At 41.9% G+C, this 18,813-nt stretch overlaps 1 protein-coding gene across 2 annotated transcripts; it reads right to left on the reverse strand.

The window, feature by feature from the left end:
- Nucleotides 1-5,274: 5,274 nt before the first annotated feature.
- Nucleotides 5,275-11,150, reverse strand: mycn (MYCN proto-oncogene, bHLH transcription factor). 2 transcript variants are annotated; one of them, XM_088001966.1, is made up of 3 exons: nt 11,027-11,150; nt 9,974-10,634; nt 5,275-7,477 (listed from the first exon to the last, which is right to left on the reverse strand). In XM_088001966.1, exons 1-3 carry the CDS (start codon nt 11,105-11,107, stop codon nt 6,708-6,710), a joined length of 1,512 nt encoding a protein of 503 aa, XP_087858092.1. In that variant the 5' UTR covers nt 11,108-11,150; the 3' UTR covers nt 5,275-6,707. The 2 variants fall into 2 exon arrangements, with proteins under 2 accessions (XP_087858092.1, XP_014847334.2); XM_014991848.2 differs by having other exon boundaries at nt 11,016-11,137.
- Nucleotides 11,151-18,813: the final 7,663 nt, after the last annotated feature.

Below are 18,813 nucleotides of genomic sequence, written 5' to 3' on the forward strand. Positions count from 1 at the left end.
GACCTCACTGTCTGTCCCTTCGCTCCGTGTTGTGCAGATGAGCGCTGGTTGAACTGATAATGATGGGGTTTGTATTGAAAGAAAAGTAACCCTGCCGTTTCCCTCTCTCCACGATTCATTAACCCGATTTCCACTGAGCCCTGTCGTGCATGTGTCAGGGAGGCAGCTGCTGAGGATCCTGCTTCCCTGCCTGGCCTCAGTCCTCTGCTCTGTCGCACTCTGGCTCATCAACAAACCGACAGATAACTGTCAAAGAGCAGGCTTTCCTCCTGAAGTGTCCATGACATTTTCATTTAAATTCTCCAATGGTGATTTAACAAGAACCCACCGATCTCCCTCCCCTCCATAGATGGATGGATGGACGGAGGCAAACCTATTCATCTAATTGAAATTTCTTCAACATTTTCCCACCATTTCATTGCCGGCCACGTTATAGAACAAGTGGTTTATAGTGTAACAAAAGCTGTAAAGAATCAGAGAACTGCTCTTGGTTTGCCCTGCAGCTCTTAGGACAACCTAATGAACTCGTGGAACTCAATAAATAAAACATGACAAGTCCAAATATTTGAGACAGACAATATTGATTGGTAAAGAGAAGAATCCCTTGAAGTGAGGATTTTAAAAACAGAGTTGTTCCTGATCAAACACAAATTGATTGATTGGACCTACGAAGCACTGGGATGTCCGAACAGTCAGCATAGGCCTGAGGTCAGTCTGAATAAGTCTCACACTGCCTTAGTAGTAAGCCATCCATTTAGCCCCGTGCCCCGCATAGACTGGTTTTGTTAAATCTCATTTGGTTTGCACGCTTCATGTGTTCATTGGACCAGAAAACCATTTGTTATCTGTTTCCTCAGGAGAAACAGTCATGAATCAGTCTCACTACGAATTTACAAACACAGAAGCGCCCCAGCGATTACCCCAAATAAACACATATGGAACAGCACAAGAGTCCTTTAAAACATAACCGCGCGCACTTAGACTGGGAATAAGAATATGCAGCTTTATACAAAAATGATAAGCACTTTCAAATTAGGGGGGGAAAAACACCCTTTATTTATTGTATTTTGAGCTTAACAGTGTGGGGAAAAGATATTTGAAGACAAACAAAAATATCATGTTTGTTGCCATGACATTCCTCTTTTTTTCAAATGTCTTTTAATTTCTTCAGAAGTTAATTTTGCTTTCTGAACACTTCAGCCTATTTCATGCCATCACACAGGTCCAATTTATATGATTTCTAAAGAGAACATTTCTGTCTGCTAAGTAAAATAAGTTTCATGTTGCAGTTGGATTTAATTAATGAATGAACTCAGGGTCATAGAAATATGCCTACATTTGTAGCTTTAGATAGACTTCAAAGAAAGGACAGCTGGTAACTATGACAGAACTCCACTTGTAGCTTCTCTAACCGTTTCACTACATCAGATTCTTCAGCTTCACTTTTACTGCAAATTTGTTTGTAGCTGCTGTTGTAATAGTGTTTCACAAATTACTCAGTGACAGATAAATGCTTCTGAACAAATGTTGAGTGATTTGAGCTTCTGTTGATATTCAAACATGTTTCCAGAAACCTACAGGCTGATATATCTTTATACTGTCAGCGGTGCAGCAGCTGATTGCAAGTTCAGGCTGGTTTTGGACATACCTGTGGCTTTCGCTGCTCAGAGTCAGAGAAAGAGCTCCAGGTTTTGGCACATCAGGTTTATTGTCAAGGACCTGCCTTGAAATAATGGCTTCAACTTAAAAGGAATTATCAATAAATCCACAATAGGGGTATTCAGAGTCATCGCAGTGTGAAGATGGATGTAGGTAAAGGATGAAAAGAAGATCTGAATTGATGTTAGCAGATAATAAATGTGAGTCATTCACAAAAAAAAGGTGTTTATTGATTATGACAAAGAGATTTTTTCGTTTTTCTTTTTCGCCACTCCTCTCACTCTTCACATCTTCTGTCTCAGTTCTTATCTTTATTTCTATCCTGTTTCCCCTCCCACCCCCCTACTTTTTGGTTTTTGCTTTCTTTTTCAGTGCTCTGTTGCACAGCCAAGGCTGTCTCCTCGCCTGAACGTGCTCTTGAAAGGCTATTCATGGATTTTTCAATGAAACCCTATTACATTTGTGTACGAGTGTGTGTGAGCGTGCATGAGTCAGAAAGAAAAATAAAGAGAGGGAAAGGTATTATGGGGGCTGTGCTACAGTACCATCTGTATGCAAATCTCGTCAGTCTTTGGTAAACTTTGATCAAACACTCAGGCCTTCTTTTCTCTCCTTGTGCTCCCTCCCTCCTACCCTCTTCTGCTTCACTGTCTGCTGTGTGTTCTGCAATTACTGTAGCTCTTTGTCACTGCTGCATATTACTCAGTCCAGACAGGAGGCTCCCTGAAGGAGCTGCGCCGGTTCCACTCATGCTCGCCTGTGTTTTCTTCCCCAGTATCCCCTAACACCCTCCTGTGCACATGGCTCTTCTCCTCTATTTACCTTAACTCCTACGCGCACCCCCTTTCGAAACACCTGCAACAGTGCTGCACCCCACAACAGATGGCAACACGCTCTTATGACACTCACACACACACGCATACACGCTCACACTCCCTCTCAGATAGCGGAGGTCCTGGCAAACAGAGCCCAGTGTGGTGCACGGGCGATGCCTTTGTGCAGAGGTTGGGCTCAGACACACTAGCGCACGAACACACACAGGAGGCTTTGTTTCCCTCCATATGGGAAGGTTGACATGTTCAATGCAGATCCGGTGTCCGCAGGACAATAGAAACATTGGAACAAGTGTTTGTTGATTAATCTAATGAAGATTTCCGAGGGATGACACCATCGCTCGAGCAACACAAACATGCCCCATTATCTTCTGTGCAGCTTTAATGTTCTCCCCGTCGGTGGGGCATAAGCCCATTAGATCTGTGTCATGTGTGGGTCTGAGGAGCTTCAGTCAGCCAGGGCGGTCACTGAGCTGAAAGAAAAGCCTCAGCCATATGTCCGCTAAAACACGGGAGATGACCACTCAACGGCATCAGCTCCCTTCTAAACCAATTAGCCTCATTTCAGAGAGATTAACTACAGTTAAAATGTGTCGGCAGTGAGCGTGTCTCTGAAGAGGAAGCAGTTTGAACTTATAGTGTAAACAGGAAGTGTGATACTGGACACTGCTGTTTGGGTATTGTTAGCTCATATTACAGCCGAGCCCATTGTGTGTCTGTTAGGATATAGTGTTTTGCTTTCCCCTCCTGCATGCTCACTGCTATTGTCTGCGAACTTGTTGTCTGCTTTAACCAAGTAGGATGAATTCAGCGGGCAGATGGTGAGGGGAAGTCCCAGGAGAGGTCACAACATGAACTCGTAGACAGATAAAGACGCCCGACTCCTGTTCCATACATGCACTGTAAGTGCACACAAAGACGCCAGACCCCTGTTATGTAATACAGCAGTCCCCGCCGCCCCCTGTGAGAGGCTCAGTTTTGGGCTGCCTCGACTCCAGAGTCATCAATCTTCATGGTGTTGTCGCTTATGTGAAGGTTTCATGCAATGTTTCCATTCACTAAATTTCCGACCCAAACTTTTAGGGTATAGTCCGCTCAGTTCTCAAAACATCTGGCTGCACAAGATTTCACCGTGAAAAAGTCTATGTAGGCTTTTCTCAGTATTTATGTTTTTTTTTATATATAAATATTGTTCTACAGTGCTACAAAAATTACTTAGTGGTACTTACCACATATTTTGGTACTATTTGGAAAGTGTAAATGATGTAATCCACTGCACCGTAGAGGAAAGTGAACAAGGCGTGTTGGTGGAATTACACAACTAAACCAAGTTCCAGCTCTAAGTTATCAGTCAGGCTTGCTAACTGATTTAATCTAGCTTGAATATTTGCACTACTTCATAAAAATCAAACACATAGATACACCGTTAACATTCTTATAACCAAAACTATAAGATTTATTTTTCCTTTTTTTATGAAAAAAACATAACTACCCAATGGAGTCAAACTTCTAAATGATTTTTAAAATGTTTTTCAATGTGGCGTCACTCAGCAAACTTAGTATTTTTCTAAGGTTATAGTTTATGAGAAAACCATTGTCATAAAAGCCATTGACATGACACTGAACTAAAGTGGTAAATTCAAAAAGGTTCAACAGAAAAGTTTTAAAATATCATCAGTTTTGAATTTAAGCACAATATTTGTGCATATACAAAGTATTAAACAAGTGCACTATTTGATGATGTCAGAGACAAACTACATATCAGATTATCAAATTGGAGTGACAAAACATAAGTCATTTACAATGCTTTGTTCCCTTTTCACTTCTTTTAAGAAACTGGACGCTTGCACCTCCATGGCGTCCCTTTCAGTTGGGTTTTGTCATTAAATCTATGTAATCCTAAAACCCAGAGACTGTGAAGCTATAAATGAGTGTTTCAGGTGCTTTTGCTAAAGATGATCACTGGCAAAAAATGGAACAGCTTCCTAGACTAAAAGAGTTCCTCAAAATCACCCACATGGTGTGCTTTTACGCAGTGTATTTCCCCTCTTACCGTGTCCATTTCTTTTTGTGAGCTCACTAAAAGACTGTGCTGACCATAGCAATAGATTTCTCTTTCAGCCATCTCCAGAGAAATCCCTTTTCCAAGGCACATTTTTGGGCCGAGGCCCAGCGCTGAAGTCACAGGGGGACGGCGGATCGAAGGGGGGTTGGGGGGGAGAGCATGGAGGAGAGGGGAGGAGGGCAAAGCCATGTGGCTGATGTTGGTAAACAGTATCGAGACTTGTCCTGGCATCATGGCAGGCAGTGCACAACACCGGCAATATCAGGCACCGGGGGCCACACACAGACCACGACAAAAGGTAGACACACATAAGAACATTTGCATTCATATCCACACACACACACACACACACACACACGCACGCAGACGCGGGCAGGAATACACAGACTACTAACAAATAAAAGACTCACTCTCGTGTCTGCTACTTAGCAGCTGCTCCAGTTTCCATGGCAGCAGCCTGAACAATGTAGCGGGAAGAGCTGTGTATAGCAGAGAGGGAAACGGAGAGAGATGTGGAAATGTGTGTGTGCGTGCACGCGTGTGCGTGTGTGTGCGCGTGTAGGAATGGGTGTGAGAGGCTTGAGAGCGGGGGGGGGGGGGGGCAGCCGCAGGGTGCAGAGACAGAGAGGATTCAGAAGACGCGCTCTTTCTTTGTGAGGATGAGGCTTCTGAGAGGAGCCACAACAAATACAGGAATTTGGAGGCAAGACACAGACGTAAAAAGTCAGGAAATTTTGTCTATTTATTTTTCAAAATGAGGTATTTCAAAAGTGCCATGAGTTGCAGCACTAAAGGTACATTTAATGTAGTGAAAAAAGAACCAAACATATCAGTTTACCCAGTTCTATGCACCCGATAGTTAAAAATATCAACAAAAGAGGAAAGTTTAAAAAAAGGGGGGCAGGTGGGAAATCCAGGTACATGTGGATAGAACACATCTGCTGTACAAAAAAAATTGTCTGATAAGAGAGAAAAATGACAAGATAAAGTGATATCTACCAAGAATGCATTCTCTTACGAAAATATAAGTATCAAATTTAGTATGTATCACACTAAAAAGCAAATAAATGTGTAAAACGTAGTGATATACAAAAAAAGAAAAAGAGAAGGAAAAAAATATGCAGTTATATTACAAAGTTTTTCTGACTCATAAACTGAGACCTTACAGTACATTTAAAGGTATATAAACTTACAGTCCAGTTATTGGCAGCTTCCTGACTTGAATATTAAAAAAAAAACAAAACAAAAAAAAAAAACAATATAAAACAAGGCAGATCTGAGTGTATTTTGTCTGTACACTATTGTTATATACAAAAGTGTCGCCTAGCAAGGTGCACAGTTATACATCCACTGACTTGGTTTGAGCACCAGTGTGAGAAGAGTGAGGGGGAAAAAGAACCTGTAGTGGCTTTGTTTGTGTCTGCTATGACGCCTCGGTCATCAGTTTTTTGTTTTTTTTTACATTTCATTTTTCAGTTTTGCAGTGATGAAGGCAAATGTAAGCGTGCACTGCTGAACTCTCCAAGCAAAGTGCCCTCCAACACCCATCCCTGTGTGGAATCATGCAATTCCAGGCTGGTGTCACAGTGAGTACAAAAAAAAAACAAAAACAAACATACATGTAGAAGTTATATATATATATATATATATATATATATATATATATATATATATATATATATATATATATATATATATATATATATATATATATATAATACAACAACAACAACAACCAGAGGGAGCGAAGACTAAAAAAAAAAGTGTCTCTTGTCTCCCTCCTCGTTCTTTCTCTTTTTGTCTTTCCTCGATGTGACTGGATTGAAAAGTAAACCCTAAACATTCTTAACGTCAACAAATGTGCAAAAAAAGTGGCGGCAGTAAAAGTCTGAGCGTTCCTCCAGCGACCCCCCCCCCAACACACCCACCCCCCCTGTGCATCCTCTTCTCTTCTCTCTTTCAGGTTTGTGTAGCGGCATCTGACGATAAATGTCCTCTGAGATTTTAGTGTTTCTGTGTGCAAAAGTCCAACAGATATAAAGGCCTGTGTGTCTGTGCTTAAGTTTATAGGCCTATGTCTGGAGTTCGGGATGGTGAGCGGGGTTCCTCCAGGGTCTATGCGAGGGGTTTCATGTTGTAGCGGTTGTGTGTCAGCGAGTCCTAGCCTGCTCCAGCCTGCGCATGAGGTGTTGCCTGCGAGCCTGCAGCCTGTCCTTCTCCTGCTGGAGCCTCATCTCCTCCGTCTCCAGTGAACAAACGTACTCGGTTGCCTTCTTCAGGATCAGCACCTTTGCCGCCTTCTCGTTGTGAGCCAGCTCCGGGACGTGATCGCGCAGGGTCAAGAAGCTGGATCGCAAGTCGTTGCGTCGCTGGCGCTCCAGGATGTTGTGGTTTCGTCGGCGCTCGCTGTCCTCGGAGTCGGAGCTACCGCGCGGACTGCTGTCCCCGCTGGTGCTGCGCTTGCTGCGGGCCCCCGCGATGCTGGCGGCAGAGGTGCAGGACGACGAGGAGGATGTAGAGGACGATGAACTGGTTCTGATGGGAGGGCGCGATGTCTCTGTCTTCTGTTTCTTTGGAGGTGGGGTCAGGTCATCATCTGAGGCATAGGGCGAGGGCGCCGCGTAGTTGTGTTGCTGCTGATGGACCGAACTCCTTTTCAGGATGAGCTCCTGAGGGGCCCGGCTGATGAACCGACTCACGACCCCAGATCCTGAGACAATCCCTCTTGCATCTTGGCTCTTGGGATTAACACAGATGGTTCCTATACCTGTGGTCATGGGAGATGTCTTGCTGATTGTGGAGCGTCTCTTCTCTACTGTAACCACATCGATCTCTTCCTCCTCTTCTTCCTCCTCATCCTCCTCCTCCTCCTCATCATCCTCTTCTTCGTCGTCCTCATCCTCATCTTCGTCTTCCTCTTCTGGGAGAAAAACAAGAACAAAACAGACTTCGTCACTGATATGCAAAATATTCCCATGATTCAATCAACGTGTGACAGCAGGTGACAGGTAAATATGTTCATAAATTAGTGCGATCAAGTGAGGAATGCGTGTGGGAGAGGACGTTGCTCAACGCCGTTAGCTCAGGCAAAAATGTCTTTATGCTTAATGTCAGTCACTTCTCAGCTAATCTGCTCTGCAGGCATTGGCATGTTCATACTCAGCACTGAGCAGACAGACTGGAGTTCTGAGTTGTATTCCAATTCCCTTCTTCAAAACCTCTGCTAATCTTCGGCGAGATGAGACAGTATTAGTCTAATGCCGTCAGTCTGTTACCGCAACCTCGGTAATACTTTGAGTGTTTGAGATAGTAGAAAGAGATTTAACAGAGTCTAGGCATATGACGGAGTACACATATGCCGGATACCAGCGTCCAGGTACTCAAAGGTTTTAACAAGTCATGCACTCAAGACCTCAAAAAGTGGTTAGAAGTCATTTTTAACAAGAGGCCAGAGAAAGTGGTAGACCAGCTTTCTTTGGTTGTAGGGCAGAAGAGCACTGCTCTGCCCCCTCCTTCACCTGTTGATGAGCACTGCCAGTCAGCTAGCTGAAGGAAAGTCAATATTTTCTCATACATCTGAAGTATGACCAATTTGAATGTTACGAAAAACACAGACAGTCCAGATGTCCTACTGAAAAGTCCAATGAAGGCTGGGCTGGCCCATCACTTTAATTACAACTGCAGCTGTCAAGCTGTTTGGTCGAGAGACCATATATTTCAGGTAATCATGAAAATCTGATACCGTCCAACATCTACACTGGAGAAGAACTAAAACTGAGCAAATCAGCCGAATTTGAACAAACATAAGTTGTTGGGCTTTTTTTTTGAGTGCCTGGAAGTGAACAAGTAGAAGGCAGAGGGTGTGAGTCGCAGTTAAAATGCCTTTGTGATAATGGCTTTCATTATCAGCCCAGGAGCATCTGTGGAGTGTGGCATTTTACAGCTTATGGTAACCCACTTCAGACACCAGACACACATACTGATCGCTCATACAGACTGCTGCTGACATCAAAACAAAGCTGAGCACAGCTGGCTGAATGAAGGGAGCTGGGAAGGGGGTGTGGCTGACTCTGCCACATGTGAGCCTCTTTGGTGTTTCACTCTCAGAAAGGAACAGCTCATTGAATGCAATTCAGAGGATATATATATATATATATTTTTTTTTTACATGTTCTTTCTTCCACTTGGCAATTTGACTGTAAAACTGACTTTTTCTTATTATTATTATTAAAAGGGGGTTGAAATTTTGAAATGGGCCAAACTGAAAGGATCCCATACTACTCTTCTTTTAAAGGTGTGTATTCCTTTCATTAAAAAAAAGAAAAAATGTAAACTCCAAAACAGAAGATGGACACGTCTGGGGGCAGAGTGCGCAGAGACGGTGGGGCGGCAGGCCATCGGATCACCACAATTTAAGCCCCAAAACTGGAGTGGCGCCAGGAAGACAGCTGTCGAGAGCGGAGCGCTTGCTCAAAACACTCCCCCACCCCGCCCACCCCAAAATAAGAAAAAAAAAGGGGGGGAAGAAAGAAGAAGAATCAACCAGGACTCAGTGACTTCTTTCCTTTACTGCAGAGGAGGTGTGAGGCAGAACTGACTGAGTCTGGATTCTGTGCCAAGTCCGGGGGCTTTTGTAGCATTGTTTTCCAAGCAAAAACACACGGATAAGGACTTGTGTGAGTGTTTATTTAGGGAGCTCCTGGGACAGGGGAAAGGGAGATACGAGTCCAAAAGCAATGCACGGTAATTTTCCAATCTAACACACAACTGCCTCCTGTTGTATTGTTGTAAAAGACTCTTATAGTCTATGATATTCATTCAGTTAGCTACATTTTGGCCAAGCTGTTTAAATTCCAATTTATCACCAACTGCGTTCAAATTGTCTCCCTCATCCATGCGTAATGAAAGCATTTACGGCACACTTTTATCAGATCATCACATTATTGAAAACCTTTTCATCTCCCCCTCCTGCAGCCTGCTGCTGTGGTGTTTTTTTTTTTTTTTTGGCTCGGGTGCCAACTGAGTTCAGCAAAGCGCACAATTCCCTATTTTACTGCCATCTGCCGGATGAAGAGCCCGCTGATTACATAAAACCACGGTTCACTGTGTCACTACTCCAGTGTGCGTCTGTGTGCTTCCATGCGTGTGTAATTGCAGGCTCGTGTGTGCGTGCGTGTGCGTGCGTGCGTGTGCGTGCGTGCGTGTGTGTGCGTGTCGAATGTGACGGGATAATCGGATTTTGGGCCAGTCATATGAACAAGATCCTGTCTCACAGATATACCAGACTTCAAATAATAACAGTAATGTGTGAAAATTCGGAGAAGACGTGTGACATTGTTAATATTTTTGAGAAATCGCTTTAAAAAAAGTGTAACAATTATATTCAATTATATTACGGTGTTCATCTGATTCTTACCGGAGTCACTAGCTGCGCTTCCATTCGCTGTGGACGCGTTAACAGTCCCAGATGCGTCCTTGCTGCTGCTGCTGCTGCTCTTCTTGTTCACCGGGAAGGGGAACACTATCGCGGGGTCCACGCACTCCGACACCGAGCTGCGGCTCACCACCTCCGGCACCCTGACGTACGCGTTCCTTCCCCCGGCCGATGCCGTTGAAATCGCCTTACCCAGTTTCTCCGTTACCACTCGTTCCAGCTTTTCCCTGGCGGAGAAGCCGCTCCACATACAGTCCTGGATAATGATGTTGTTGGGATTTGTATCCACAGAGGAGCCGAAAAGGTCCCCGTCGTCGGATGCCCCCCATATGTCGTCCTCGGGCAGGAGCAGCAGCTCAGAAGCCCAGTCCAGGGGGTCCCCTAAGCTGAAGCCGAGGGGATCTGCCTCTGAAGAGGCAGTTGCGGCCGCCGGCTCTCCCGCTAGCGCTGCGCGGCTCGGAGAGAGGGGCGGAGTGGGCAGCAGCTCGAATTTCTTCCAGATGTCCTCCCCCGGTGGCGCAGCGTCGGGACCACAGAGGTAGAAGTCGTCCTCGTCCGGATAGAAGCATGGTTGTAAGGAATCAAACTCCAAATCGGAGTTTTTACTGATGATCGCCGGCATTCTATCCAACAATCGAAAATCCTGTGAACATACAAGAGAGGTTCAGTCAGCGTGCGCTGTTGGAGAGCGTCTCTCCACATTTCTTTCTTACAGAAGTGCTCCACAGAAAGTGTGTCTGAGTCAAAAGCCCACACACAGATTCCAAAAGGCCTCCACTGTGGGCTTTAAAAAACCGCACAAATCTCAAAGGAGTCCGTGCGTAAATGTGTCCATGACGCACTGCTGGGGCGCAAAACAAATGAGGGCTGCATTATTCTTTCAAAAATAAAAAAAATAAAAAGCAACTTTTGTTAGAAAATAAATTGAATGACAACATTCGAATCTGAGAACTATTTATTAGAGATATATAAGACAATAGATACAGAATGTGAAGAATATCTTCTGAAATTAGAAGATGCTCACCTCGTCCTTACTTGGGATGAAAACGCGTGAATCGATATTTCTCGTATCTTGCAGTCAGTAGTTAATACAGACACCAGATTTGGATCAGTCATCTACTTTTGGAGCTAAGACGGTCCTCTGACACACATTGTGGGTCTCTCCAGAGTGTTATACACTTTAGTTTTGAGGGGAGGAAAGCAAGCTCCTCCCACACGGGCTGGTTTAGGGGAGGGACAATTCCTACCTATGCTGTGGACTGGGATGCGATGCGGGAGTGGAGAGGCTGGCTGGAATCCTTCTTTCAAGGTGAATGGAGAACATACCTTCAATATTGAAATGAATGGGTCAAAAAGAAAGTGTTTCTTTTAAAGAATGGGGGTGGGGGGAGGAAACAGGTAACAAGCAAAAGACAAAAAGAAAGGAAGAAAAGAAAAAGCTTGCTTCAGGCTTGTCCTAAAAGTATAAGGTGAGAAGCTTTTGGCTGATGCATTTCTTAAATTGCTAATGAGCCCTTCCCAGTGCTACATTAAGGACTGTAAAAATCAACTTTTACTATTTAAGCTATCCTCCATTCACTCTACACGGGTTATAACACACTGTATGGGAAAACATATTGGGGAAAAAAAAATAAAGTAAAAAATAAAGTACATTCCTAAAATGATATACTAATTTAAACAATTAATCATGAATGTGACAAAATAGGTGTATATATATATATATATATATATATATATATATATATATATATATATATATATATATATATATATATATATATATATATATATATATATATATATATATATATATATTTAAAAGGTATACATATTTATATATATTTAATTTATTTTATTTAATAATATACATTAAATTGTATATTACTAATAATATATATTATATTCTCTTTGGTTGAGCTCTATGTTTTGCCTTTTGTCTGAAGGCCAGCAGTTCACCCAGATTGAAGACAAAGCGCCGCTCACATACGCCCTCCTGTGGACGGATACGAAAGTTAAAGTCAGATGCTCATCACTGTATACAGCGAGTCAAACAAAGGCTTATACAAAGAGATATTTTTTTTTTCTAAAGAAAAAGGTAAAATATCAAAAGTATGTTTGGCTGTTAGGAGAATCCTCATCTAGAAACTCAGAATGAAAAAAAAAAAAGAAACTAAAGAAAGAAACAGGCTTTGCAGGACGGGGGAGCTTTCAGATGCCTCTGGGATAAAGACTGAAAAGGAGAAGAGCATGTTACGTAACCGCAAGCGGTGGTTGTAGCCTGGAGTTATTCCCATTCCCTTTTCTAATGAGAGCTTAGGATGAACTGCTCATCTGTAATTATGCACAGGCGTATACACAGTTCATGATATTCACTTATTTTCAGGGAAAACGTTTACAAAACGGCTTTCAGCTGAGCGCCAGCTGTGAGTGGGAAGACTTGACAGCTTCCAGCTATTTTAGTAAACAATGGAATGATAATAAAATTCAGTCTTTCATTTAAAAAAAAAAGTATATTAAATATTCAGTTTCGGTACTACTTTGTACTGAAATGTAGGCTTGCTGTTGTAAAGTTACTGAGTTTATTGTAGGTGGTTAAGATGAAAAACCAAAGTTAGTAAATTGAGAATCTGCAGCTGTTTGGTCAACAGGCTCGGAATGGCAGGGAGTTTCCTGGGACCATCTCTGCATTCAGCTCCCAGGAACTTGGAGAAGAGATGGCTGTGGAGTCAGAAACTCCCCACAGGCTCTTACATGTCCGCTCATACTACTTTTTTTTTCCACAAACTGGTGCATAGCTCTGACCCTGCAGCAGCAACAGAGGCATCCTCAGCTGTGAAGAAAGGCAGAGTGGGAGTGGGAACATAGAAAATAAAGATCAGGGAAGTACAGGATGTATGATGCTTTTCAGACTGAAGCTGCTTTAAGAGGGTAAAAGTCTGCCTTGGTGTCTCAATCCAAAAGCTTAGATTGGTTTAAATAAACTCTGTTGTGGTTCAAGTGTATAAGGGAACGCTGAGCGGACTGTAGGCCATTCCAAAAGCAGGAAGTAGATTATAGTGCAACATTTACATTCTCTGCAAATACTAAAAATGTGCATGTATTGCGCTGGTGGGAGAAATGTCTTACAGTCTTTTACAAAAGGCAAAAGAGAAATCTCACATCACTCCAATTTTATTTACAATTCTTGAAGAAGTAAGTTAATCTCAATAACCTTCAGTGGTTCTTGGTGCAGTGCCACCAAAGGCGAGAGGGGTAACACGTTGCCCTAAGGGGGCTTCGTTCGTGTGTGTGAAACTGTGCTGTGTGAAAGCGAACTGCACCAACTGAAAATGTAACAAATGTTGCAATTTTGGTTCCCAATCGAACTGAGTCTACGGGACTATCGGGTGTGATAGCCTAGTCATAAGCTTGGACCTATGGACTCGGTTTAATCTGGATTTATACAAGATCAAGAGGCTGGTTATCAGTGGTAGGAATTCGATTTGATTCCTGCTCTTTCTGCCTCTGTAGTTGTGCCAAGACACTTCACCTGCCTTCTCTCCTGGTAGAGGTTAGCGTGTGCCCCAGAACAGCTGTGGCTATACAGTAGCGTGCCACTACCAGTGAGTGAATGTATGCATGAATGGATGAATGACTGAATGTAGAGTAAAGCACTTTGGCGTCCTAAGGACTTGATAAGGCACTGTACAAGTGCAAGCCATTTACCATACTCTTTCAACAAGACTTAACTTTGCAAAAAAAAATCACAGATTTTATTTGAATTGGATAGATCCTGATGAAGTAATGTGTATGGTAAACAAGTAAGGTATTGCAATTGACTTCAATAAGGAATATATAAGAAGGACAACTCAGTGTTAAGTCTTCAATTGCTCGTTATAGAACCATTAATCTTCTGGCCTCATATTTCACTTTATCATGTATGAGTGAAGTCTATAGCGATGAAAGACAGACTTGTCAGACAAAGGTAGCGTAGGCTCTGGCCTCTTTGCTTGTTGTTTTTGCGACAATCACGGCATCCCCAGCTTCCCTCCTACCATTCACCTCTGGACCGGACCATGGATGGTTAAGCAATTAGGGCAGTTTGGATAAAAGATTTATAAGTCACCATGCTGGATGGTGCAAACACAAGCATGTTGTGAGAGAAATCTGCCTCAATTACACAGAGACTGACTGTGTTAGGTCAGACAGGCAGCACGCACAGCTGCATTTGGTGCTCTCATGCTTTTATGAGTGTAAACAAACAGCAGGGCAAATCATTTTAATTATGTCCCACGGTCTGATGATACAGTCATCATATTTTCTAACTTACCTGTGATTGGATAAACATTCAAAAGCTGCTGTGAGATAGCTGCTGCTGCTGCTCCTTTTAAAAATATCGAGAGCAAATATTGCACTCTGGCAAGTCTTTGTGATGCTGATTTCCAGTATATTTACCATTGTCTCAGCAGCGTCCCAGTCGTTAATCCCATTAGGGAAAGAATTGGTTTTAGTTTAAATGATCACATTAAGACAAAGGTCCTCCTCAACTAGTGATAACCGTAAAGCTACTGTCACACTGTCTCAGCTCACCACATCTGTATTTGCAGAGGCATAATGTGTGAAGAATTAAATCAAGTCCTGTCACATCTATGAACTACGTATTTTATGATGCACCTCGATACATTGCATCTGCATTGAGATTAGGTGTGTCAACTTCACAGGACAGATAAATTACGAAATAATCATTCAAACCAAATGATCGCGTGGCCATCTTGGGCTGAATGTTCAATGCTCAAAACCAACTACTTGCTGAGTGCCGTGTACAAAGTGCATGAATACCCCCAAGAGGTAAAATATGTTCATTTTTATAGTAATTAGAAAATACAACAAGTTCTCCTGCCATGTCAGTCCCTCCAATCACGTGACATGTCATGTTGAGTGAATCTTGATAAGAGCAGACGGAGCGACTGTATAGCCAAGAGTGAGATTAAGTTACATTACATCTGTGTAATTGGTGTAACATTTGTGCAGCATTTACATACATTTTGCAGTGATCAATGTGTGTGTAAATTAAATTAACCACAGTGTGGTTTAAATTAAACAACTTGGGCCTCTTTCCAGCTGATTCCAGTTCTTGTTATTTCTTGAATAGGTAAAATGTCCAAATGGCAAATATCAGCAAACAAAATCAAATTTGATAAAACTGAGACAGTGATGTTGAAATTCCAGATATCAAAGACATTTCATATTGTAGATGATGAGAACCTCCAATTCTTCCCCAATATAAGGCAAAAATGACAGTTCTGTTAATATCACATCTTGTGTTTTTCTTAAGAAAGTTAATCAAAAAAAATCTCTGATTAACTAACTAGCCTGGCTCTTAATATTAAGGGAATAACCCTCCTTCTTTAGAAGAGAGTTAAATGTTTTACCAATGTTTTATGCAGGAATAGTCAAATAAAAAAGAAGTAAAAAGTGGAGTTATAATACTCCACTTTCACATATAAACGTCTTAATTTTTTTTTGTCAGATTATTTAACTTATAATGGTTTTGCCTCAAGTGCCCTAATAAAACTGTGGAAAATACATATTTTTCCTAATAATCAACCTTTTTATCACCAGGTATTAGCTTGCTCTTCGTTCTCGACATGTATTTTCAAGCATTGGAATCCTTGAGGTGTATTTAGCTTTGTCAAACATTCCCAACATCAAAGTGCAGGGAAAATCCATATATAAATCCCAGAGTGATTTAAGTGGCCCATATGCTGACCCGCACAGCATTCAGTTTGTGTAAGCCACTTAAGTCTCCTCTTCTTTAATCATGTCAAGTCAGATTCCAGAGTGGCATCGTCTCCTCAAACAAATCCTGCGTTATGAAGAAGTCATGTTTGTCCACGTTGATCCACATCATTAGATCTTAGCTTCAGCAAAACCCCCCACCCCACACACACCACACCCAGCGAGTGGAGTTTGCGTACCCTTCCCTAACGCCATCACCTTCTCATGTTTATTCCTTGCAAGATTTTCAGACCACTTAAACCTTTTGTCACCTTCCATCAACAGCTTTCGATGTATTTTCTTGGGATGTTAGTTTATTATCCAACACAAAGTAGTGCATGAATAAAAAAAAAAAATCTGAAAAAGTAGCATTTGTTTTCAGTAGCTCCCCACAGTCTTAGAGTCGCTGCAATTAAGGCTACAATGTCTATTACCTCAAACTAAGTTAGATTAGATGGAGAGCGTTTGGAACATCAATCTTCCTCTATGGCAACCGTTTCAGGGTTCAGTTTTGGTCTTATTTTCTTCTAAATGTTTGCTTTATTCCAAATATGGCCAGTAATGAACTGTAAACCTGACTTATTTTGGTGTTATTTCACCAAACGTTTTCTACCAAAAAAGAACAGACTTTTGGTTTAGGTTTATCGAAGAATCCAAACCAAAAAGTTCATGTTCTTCTACCAAAAAGAACCTAAACTTTTCCCAAATAAGGGGTGGATTTGACATCTATTGGTTAGTTTCCAGTTGTGGAAGTTGAAGGCTTATTTTCAATATAACAAAATGGGAAAAAGCTTAAAAGGAAATGAGTACTTTTGTAAGAAATGTAAAGCACATCTTGCCTGGATAATGTCCCCATGTTCCTTGTGCTTCTTTTAAATATGTAGCTGAATGGGCCTGAGGTGATGACTCAGGTAAAAAGAAGCGTTTTCATTTTAATACTGTGCCAGATCTGACTTCATCAAGGACAAGTTATAACACAACCAGAAAGAATTTCTATGAGCTCTCTAGAAATTCCTTGCTGGTCAAAAAAGAAAAAAAAAAGAGAGATTTTGATCATTTTATTTTAAAACCAATGTGAGAAATATGCTTCTGACATGTTTCTTTTTCCCACATGTATTTTTCTGGGACATTTTTTCCCATCAAGTCTATTTTCAGAAGAATAAACTCAATCACAAAATATTCTGGCCTTTAAAGATATTGCCAAAAGCACAGTGCCTGCTTTCTTGTTGCATCTTGCCTTCAAACTGTCTCTAAGTATGCCGACTGTTCTACCTGTACAATTAGGGAGGCACATGAGGTGATTAATGGAGCACATAAACATCAATTTTTTTCCACTTGAGCAATGCCTTTTGTATACGTGACTGCCAGAATCTCATGTTCATGCTTCCTTTTTCACAATAGCCATTTGCTGTTGGAGCACATCAAAGCTCCTTTACCTTGCAGGTAGTTTCATGTATAGAAAGGTGTGGGTTTTATTGCGGTATCACAATATTTATGGGGTTATTCTTCACAAGAAAAAAAACTCATGTGAAATCCTAATCTTACGTAAGCAGAGATGCAGAGTTTCTGTAGCTGATTTCTGTAGTATTTGCTGGTAAGGAAGTTCACTACAGTTTTAACAGTTGACCAAGTGAAGAATGCGTTAAGAGATATCACGCAAATGATAACCAGGAATCCATGTCAGTGTGGGAGTTTTTTTGCAGAGATGGACAGTGATATGCAAGTGTTCTCATCCCTTCACCGAAGTGAAAGTGTGAACTGGAGACTGATAATTGTACAGGACGGGAGAAGATATCATTCCCACTTTCTCTTCCATAAATTTCATCTCGGTCCTGTGAGTTAGTGATTTATGCTCACTCATTCATTACACGGATGTTTGACAGCCGCCAGCAGTTGCCACTGGGGCGTGAAATCAGAGGAAACCATGCGACACTGTTTTCTGTGTAGCTCACAGTAGAAGTTCTGGGGATGTTGTCATTAACATTTATCAATACGCTTGGCCCTAAAGGTGAATGTGATTAGGAGGCCCGATGACCAACTGAAAATCAATGTCATTGATGTATTGATAGCAGGATCAGCAGCCAAGCGATGATGAGTCAGACAGAAGCTTGCAGATCAGGAGCTGGCCACAATGAACACAATGAAATGTGCGCCCAAAACCCCACTCCAGCCATTTTTCGAAAAACCTCTCCAGACTTGCCTCGGGAGAAAGGTTTGGCTGTATAAAGTGTTTGAAGTGTAAATTCAGGTTTGCCCTGACAGCTTTATGGGCCCATTGTTGCTCTTTGCCCTTTGAGTCTTGGAGTTGTGAATCAGGGGAAGGAAGCCTTGCTTAACTGAAGATGTGGGGATCTATTGCACACACACACACACACACACCTACACACACACACACACATGCACACAAGATTAAAAGATGTACAGGTTCATCTAAAAAAAAAAAAAGTGAATTTCTTGAAAATGTAATGTCTCAGAACATTCAAATATAACAAAAACATGAAGGAAATTGTATTTTAAAAGAAAAGTATGTTAATTTCTCTGCACTACATACTTAGTTGGGCCACCTTCCAGATGAATTACTGCATTAGTATAGTGCAGAATGGAGACGATCAGCTTGTGACACTGTTGAAGTGGAATGGAAACAGGTTGCTTTGATATTGGTCTCTAGGTCATATGCAACGTTGGGTCTGGTGTCTCTCATCTTCCTCTTGGCAATGGTGCTTTCATTCTCAACGAGGTTCAGGTCAAGTCAGTCAAACACATAAACACCATGGTAACTGGACTAGTGTTTGGTACCTTTGGCAGTGTGAACTGGTTCCAAGTCCAGTTGGAAACCAGAATCAGCATTTGTGTGAATCTTGTCAGCGAAACAAAGCATTTTGAGCGCTCTAAAATTTCACAATAAAATGGCTGCATTGACTGTGGATTTTAGGAAACACAATAGACCATCACCAGCAGATGACATAATAACCCAATTCATCACTGACTGGAAACGTCTGGACTTCAGGCCATATTCTGTGCCTATCCACTCTTCCTCAAGATCCTGGGACCTTGATTTGTAAATG

Source organism: Poecilia mexicana, unplaced genomic scaffold (genome assembly GCF_051168715.1).
Source record: "Poecilia mexicana isolate PSO_F unplaced genomic scaffold, ASM5116871v1 scaffold_21, whole genome shotgun sequence".
NCBI classification, from domain to species: Eukaryota; Metazoa; Chordata; class Actinopteri; order Cyprinodontiformes; family Poeciliidae; genus Poecilia; species Poecilia mexicana.